This window comes from Tachysurus fulvidraco, chromosome 24, assembly GCF_022655615.1.
Source record: "Tachysurus fulvidraco isolate hzauxx_2018 chromosome 24, HZAU_PFXX_2.0, whole genome shotgun sequence".
Taxonomy (NCBI): domain Eukaryota; kingdom Metazoa; phylum Chordata; class Actinopteri; order Siluriformes; family Bagridae; genus Tachysurus; species Tachysurus fulvidraco.
Genome location: NC_062541.1, coordinates 274,634 through 282,500, shown reverse-complemented (window position 1 = coordinate 282,500; position 7,867 = coordinate 274,634). Strand labels below are relative to the sequence as shown.

The 7,867-nt window shown below is 39.0% G+C and overlaps 1 protein-coding gene across 1 annotated transcript in view; it reads left to right on the top strand.

Annotated features, from left to right (window-relative positions):
- LOC113648412 (junction plakoglobin-like) overlaps positions 1-7,346 on the top strand; it is a 22,837-nt gene extending 15,491 nt beyond the window's left edge. Inside the window, exons 10-16 of the mRNA XM_027155580.2 lie at positions 1,793-1,939; positions 3,330-3,449; positions 4,925-5,075; positions 5,257-5,378; positions 5,547-5,589; positions 5,739-5,885; positions 6,049-7,346. Of these exons, the coding sequence (XP_027011381.1) occupies positions 1,793-1,939; positions 3,330-3,449; positions 4,925-5,075; positions 5,257-5,378; positions 5,547-5,589; positions 5,739-5,869 (714 nt within the window). The 3' untranslated portion in view covers positions 5,870-5,885; positions 6,049-7,346. The remainder of the gene's footprint in view (positions 1-1,792; positions 1,940-3,329; positions 3,450-4,924; positions 5,076-5,256; positions 5,379-5,546; positions 5,590-5,738; positions 5,886-6,048) is intronic.
- Positions 7,347-7,867: the final 521 nt, after the last annotated feature.

Here is a 7,867-nt window from a genome sequence, read left to right as displayed (position 1 = left end):
ATCACCTACTTTATTCCTGATACTTAATAATAGTTACTTAGATACTAATAGACAATAATCTCATAAAGTCCTCACTACTGAACTGTGATGGACGTGTGTTCAGATCTCTGGGTTTTTGTTAATCTAGTCACTGTGGTAAATAAAACCCTGGGGTTGTTCTGGTTATGTCCTATGAGTTTGCTCAGGTGCTCAGAGCCCTAGCAGCTTTTACAGCCTGTCTATAGCTGGACATACTGTCCTTATACACAGTTATAATAACCTCTAATTTAGTTTTTCTCCATTTCCGTTCGAGGTTACGGGTCTCCCTCTTGAGGGTGTGAGTATGACTATTATACCCCGGGGCAGATGTTTTATCTCTAACCTTCTGTAATCTGACTGGGGCAACAGTGTCTAATGTGCTAGTGAATATAGCGTCTATGCTGTTAGTCATTACATCTAGGTCGTTTGAGTTTGAGGGTACAGTTAGAAGTCCAGACAGATCAGGCAGGTTATTTGTGAATCTGTCTTTAGGGGTCAGAATAATGGTTCTACCGAGTCGATAACGTGGTGAGACACAGTTAGTCTGTTCTATAGGTAGTGTGTACATTATGAGGTAATGGTCTGTGATGTCATCACTTTGAGGTATGATATCTATTTCAGTGACATCTATTCTGTGTGATGTTATTAAATCTAGTGTGTGGTTACGTCGATGAGTTGCACTAGTGATGTTTTGTTTGAGCCCAAGTGAGTTTAGTAAGTCCATAAATGTGAGTATAAATCCATAAATAAATACAATTAATGCTTTGTCAAAGTTAACCAATAGGTCTGAGAGAAAATCTGTGAATTCTCTAAGAACATCAGTGTAGGGCCATGGGGTCTGGGGCCCTGGGGGTCTGGGGCCCTGGGGACACGGTCGCTAGAGCAAGAGACATTATGGATTTCTTCGTGTGCATGTGCGAGAGTGTAACATTAAGGACGAGCACTTCAAAAGAACTAAATCTATACTGTGTTCTTTGGGTAACAGTAAGGAGATCACTAGAGATAGTGACAACACCACCTCCACCACCTCCACCACCAGTCTGATGAGGCTCGTGCTTATAGATATATCCTGATGGTGTAGACTCATTTAGACTGATGTAGTCATTTATGCCAAGTTTCAGTAAGACAGAGTGCAGTAAGGCTTTTGTATTTTCTGAGATGATTTTATTTACAATAAGTGCTTTGGGTGACCTAATGTTCAGGAGCCCAAACTTTAGGGACTGTTTTTGTTTCTTTGGCATTTTTCAAGTTAAATTCTAAGATGATTTAGAGAACTTTTCATGAATTTACTCTTTGATCTCACTGCTCAGGGAACAGACAGAGTTTATATAGTTGTGTGCATTTGATTTGATGATGAGGTGAAGGATAGCTATCATCATTATGATTTGAGCTGTGATTTACCAGTCAGATGGTACGCAGCATCCTGTCTGAGAAGTGTTATTTTTATTTCAGAACATATGTATAAAGAATAAATAAGGAAGTGATAATGAGTATCAGTTTAACTTTTACAGTGCAGAGGAGAAATTAAGTGGGGATTTGTAGTCAGTTCTTTTATTGACCACCAGGGGGAGACACTTTCTGCCTTTACATGTTTCTCAGCTTGACTTACATAGATTTTTAATTATAATGACCTTTTTCTAATGTTGAGAAATTTTAAAAGTTAAATTAAAAACGAAACTAAAAAATAAACTGAACAGGATTTTTAAGTGTTTTACTAACTGGGCCATGTGTTAATACAGCCGTATTCCATGTTTTCCACTTCCTGTTCCTGTAGGCCATCGTTGGTCTGATCCGTAATTTGGCACTATGTCCAGCCAATCAGGCACCTCTAAGGGAAGCAGGTGCAATACCACGTTTGGTTAACCTGCTTCTGAAAGCTCATCAGGACCTACAGAGACTCAGCACACAGAACACCTACCAGGTAATGAGGCTATCAGCAGGTAACTAATCTCTCAATTCAGTTCATGTTTCAGTTAGCAGGTAACAATCCATTCAACACATAAAGGGACTAATCATTTAACCCCTTACATATAAATAATATAATAAAGCTAATAGTAATGTAACAATAATAGTAATTTTCAAAACAGATGGAGTGACACCATCCTCCTTAATAAGGTCAGCTGTAGACATTATGGATATTAAATGAACCTTTTTGGGATCCACAGCTACCCCACAGCTACCCCATTAACATCCATAATGTGCACCAAAAATAGATCTTTTTAAAGAAATGTAATTTTTTTTTTGTTTAATCTCAGGTTGTGTTGGTGAGGTCTCTAAAATGCCACTCAGTCTCTCTAAAGCTTTTCGTGCTCTAAATATAAACACCAGTGAATCTTATAGACTGCTAAAGACTAAGTCCCCAAAAATGCTTAACATCGATTGCATGAATGAGGCTGGACTGTTGAACAGTTCTTCAGTTACATGTATGCAGGCCCCGCAGGGTGGTAATGCTCTGTATTTTTGTCCTCCCATGCACAGGAATTTTGTATACTATATAAAATATACTATATAAAATATACTTTCATATTTTTTTTATATACTGTTAATAAACTATATGTTAAATCCACAGCATTGACAATGGTGCAGCCACTTAAAGCCACCTGACAAAGTTGCCTGCTATAGCACAGGGTGCACATCATTCAGTCTGAGCATTAAGCCATCTGAGGTCGGTTCATATTCACAACTGCTGTCCAGCCTCCAAACCATGACCAGTGAAGTAGTGGGTGAATTCCTTTGCTTTGCCACAGTTCAAAAAAGTTTGAGACACATCATAGTTACTCAAACGCTGAGCAATGTCCTGCTTAATGTATTCACTATCTTGACATGAACCAATGTCTTAGTCCCTATATGACTCTTTTAAGGTCTTGTGAGCTTGTATGGAAGCTTCTGCTTCCTAACTGATGGTCCATTGCTCAGGTGAAATAATGTGAAATCTTCAGTAACTAAGTGTATTAAATCGTCTGCCACATTGAACTTTCACTTTGAAGTTCTGAAGTTTAAATTCTGGTTTTATAATATGTAATCACATATCTATGTATAAATAAAATATGTAATCACATATCTATGTATAAATAAAATATGTCCATCATTAGATACCAAGTCTATCGTCACATACCGAGCCAATAATCACACAAAAACCTGTCATCCAGTAATGAGCCCATCACCAGGTAACATTATGTGAATGAATTCTTTTACATCACTATTGAGCAGAGAGGCTGGGAACATAAGAAGAGCTAAGGTGTGTTTTTGAAATAAAGTCTTTGTCTCTTTTTCCCTCTCTTTTTCTCTACTGGTCTCTGTCTCTCCCTCAGGATGGAATTAGTATGGAGGAAATAGTAGAAGGCTGTACTGGAGCATTACACATTTTGGCCAGGGATCCGATTAACCGGAGTGAAATTGCCAACATGCAGACCATCCCTTTATTTGTACAGGTGACTGTGTGTGATTACATTGTGTAGAATGAACAAGCAGGGACAGCAAAACTGAGTGGACACATTAGGGTGGTAAGGAGGCTTCACCCAGACATTTCAGTTCACTAAACACTCTATACCCTCCAGATCTGCTGCTTTACCTAAGAAAAGTTATTCACAAATATCTAAACTAAACAAATGTGTTTTTATCCTGGACTTAAACACTGACAGTGTGTCTGAGTCCCGAACACTAATTAGAGGTCTGTTCCATAATTCTGGGTCTCTGTAAGAAAAAGTTCTGCCCCCTGCTGGAGACTTTTGTACTTGAGGTACCAACAAATATCCTGCAGCTTTTGATCGATGTAGGTGTGACAGATCATAAAAAACCTCCAAGGTTCTGTGGTGTGAGACCATTAAGTGCTTTATAGGTTAATAATATTATTTTATAATCAGTGTGAAACTCGACTGTAAGCCAATACAGTGAGGATAAGATAGAGGTGATGTGTTCATATCTTCTGGTTCTAGTTAGGACTCTAGCTGCTGTGTTCTGGACTAACTGGAGCTTGTTTCTGCTCCTACTGCAACATCCAGACAGTAAAGTATTACAATAATCCAACCTAGAGGTAACAAACACATGACCTAGTGTTTCTGCATCATGTCATGACATCATATCTCTGATCTTAGTCATATTACTGAGATAAAGAAGGCTAACATTGTGGTATTATTTATGTGAGCTTCAGATGAGAGACCGGTATCAATAATCACACCTAGGTCTTTTACTGCTGCACATGATGTAATAGAAAGACCATCCAGAGTTACTCTGTAATCAGAAAGCTTACTTCTGACTGTCTGTGGTCCTGGTACAAGAACCTCTGTGTGTCAGAGTTAAACAGGAGGAAGTTAGTAAGCGTCCACTGTCTGATGTCCTTCACACAATCTTCAGTCTTATTAATGTGGTGTCTCACATCTGACTGAGCTGAAACATACAGCTGTGTGTCATCAGTGTAACAGTGGAAGCTAATACCATGTTTATGGATACTTGCACCAAGGGGCAGCAAATATAGGGGGAAAAGCAATGGGCCTAAAACAGAACCTTGTGGAACACCAAACATTACCTTAGTTTGTTTAGAGTCGTCACCATTTAGATCTGCGAACTGTTATCGCTCCATTCAAATAAGCCCTGATCCAGGAGAGAGCTGTGACTTTAACACCAACAACATGTTCTAGTCTATAAAGTAAAATAACATGGTCAATGGTATCTACGATCACTGCACTAAGATCCAGTAACACCAGTAAAGAGACACAACCCTGATCAGAGACCAGTAACAGGACATTTACCACTTTAACCAGCGCTGTCTCTGTGCTGTGATGAGGTCTAAATCCTGACTGATACATTACATGATTATTATTCCTATATAACGATGAACTCCAGATAATCACAGCTTTTTGTCTTACTCTCTCCCTGTATCTCTTGCTTTTGTTCCATCTTTCTGTAGTTGTTATACTCTTGTGTTGAGAGTGTACGGCGAGTCTCAGCCGGGCTTTTATGTGAACTCGCTCTGGATAAACACTCAGCTGAACTAATTGATGCTGAAGGAGCTTCTGCTCCACTGATGGAGCTTCTGCACTCCACCAACGAAGGCATAGGTGAGTAACACAAACGCACGCATGCAGACACATACACATTTATACACACAATAGACACAACTCGTACACTACAGTATAGCCATTGGTCAAACCTGAGTGTGTGTGTGTGTGTGTGTGTGTGTGTGTGTGTGTGTGTGTGTGTGTGTGTGTGTGTGTGTGTGTGTGTGCTCATTGTTCTCAGCCACCTATGCTGCTGCTGTGCTCTTCAGAATCTCCGAGGACAAAAACTTGGACTACAGGAAGAGAGTGTCAGTGGAACTCACACACTCACTGTTCAAACATGACACACACGCCTGGGACATGGTGAGACACAACACACACAATTACTATCAAATTATTCAAATATCTGGAAGGAGAATTGTTTATGTACAGGTTTATGTAAGGAGCACACTGCTGTGTGTGTGTGTGTGTACATGCTTGTTTCTTACTTGTAAACTCACTTGTGTGTGTGTGTGTGTGTGTTCCCTTCAGGAACACAGTACAATGACCCTTGATCATGGCTACATACAGGATGGTAAATGCACATACACAAATAAACACACACTCTCTCTCACTCACTCACTCACTCACTCTCTCTCTCTCTCTCTCTCTCTCTCTCTCTCTCTCTCTCTCTCTCTCTCTCTCTCTCTCTCTCTCTCTCTCTCTCTCTCTCTCTCTCTGTAGAGGGTGTGTCCTCTCTGTATATCTACTCAGACCTTCCTGTCAATGCTCTCCCTCTCGAACCTGATGTCCATGGGCCATATGTGTCAGACATGACCTTTGACCCCCGACACGTTTACCCAGAACCACTCTAAAAGCACAATTACACAGGTAAGAACGAACACACACACACACACACACACACACACACACACACACACACACACACACACCTACAGCTACATCTATATTAAACCCCACATGATTGGAAAAATGTTCATTACAAGAAATAATTTTAATAAATAAATAACTCACAGACTGTTTCATTATTTAGGTTGAATCAGTAAGCTGGAGTTTGATGGACATGTGGACCTGAGGCTTGAGGATCTGTGGAGGTTAAGCTTAATGAGTCATGGTGCTGGAGCATTGGGAATATGTGGAATCCCAAAATGTAAAAATCTTAAAAATATACAGCGAAAATATTATCCATTGTATAAACAGTGGTGGAGCCTGAGGACATGTGGGGGTGGGGCTTAATTGTATGTGTGTTGGGATTAAGCTGAACTTAAGAACAGGAGGTAGATCCTGAGGACGCAGGACTTTATATTGAAGAGTTTCCCTTTTCTGTGTTTTAATGATTTGGTTCTGTTAAGAGAAGAAATATACTGCTGGAACCTGCATGTGTTTATGTAAATAAGATTTTATATGATGCATTGTTGTCTGGGATCCATAGTGTGTGTCTCCGTGATTAGATTTGTGTGTGTGTGTGTGTGTGTGTGTGTGTGTGTGTGTGTGTGTGTGTGTGTGTGTGTGTGTGTGAGAGAGTTCAGCTCCGTCAGAAGATTTCATATAAAAAAAAAATATTTTAATGTAATCACTTTTTCTTTACATTGACAGCGTGTGACAGACTCTCTTATCCAGAGTGACGTACAAAAGTGCTTTTAAGTCTGTCATTGAATACATTAAGTCTGGTTCACTAGGTTACAGACTGAAGATACCATGAGTCTAAAACACTGTTCAAAAGTTCACACACCCCAAACAGGGGAGAACGTGCTAGTTCAAGTATTTCATAAAGAAAACATCAGAAACATTTTCAGAATCATCATTACATGAATTATGCATGTCGATGATAATCACATTAGGATACGATTAAGAAGCCATCGGAAATCATTGTGAACGAGATTTTCCATTAATAAACCATTACAGTCCACCAGACAGACATTTAATCCATTAGAAATCTTCCACAGGGATGTCCTGGTGTGGAGAGTGTGTCAATATAAAAATGTGCTAAAGCTAATTAGTGTGTATTAGCTTGTATTACACGCTCAAAAAAGCTAATTAGCTTTAAAAATGAACAGCTAAATGTCTAACTAGCTTTAAAAAGCCACAAAAGCCACACTAGCTTTTAAACAGTTCTTGTAGTTAATGAAGTAAAAAAAATGTCAGTGGATGTGTTGGTGATGGGATGATGCTCAGAGTTCAATATTTGTATCGTGTCGAAAAACAAACACCGCTGCACTGTTATATGGTGTTTAAAGTGGACCTGGTTAAAAACAGGAAGCTACAAGCACATAACATTATGTACTGAGAAAAAATTTAATATTTTATATACATGGTTAACATTTTATAATAAAGTGTGAATCAAAGAGTCATAAAAACAATTGTATTTTGTGTTTATTTATTTTATATGTTTCTGTGGCAGAACTGAACGTGATCGCAGATCCACAGCAGCACAGAGTGTCAGTGTGGATCATTGTTTAACTGCATGATGAAAGTTATCCCGATTACATTGGATGTGTTTCTCTGTAATTTATCCAACAGAATGTTTCTGTAGACGTCTAAATTCATTCTGTTGCAAGCATCATGAGTTTCTTCATCAGTAAAGATTAGCCATGAAAGCCCTAGTCATGGCACTACATTAACTTTTACATGTATGCCTTTTAGCAAATGGTAAACTTCAAACGTTGGATTGTGGGACCTTTGCTCTGCTCCGTGGAGTTTTCTGGTGATTTCATTGTTTTTATGGGTTTTTCTTCATAATATTTACATTTTTCTGTCACCAGCTGCTGTTGTTGCTGATCTGTGGGATGTTTGGCTGTTATTACATCAGTATTTTTTCCCTTTTCTTCAGGACATTGTTTTATTGACAATAG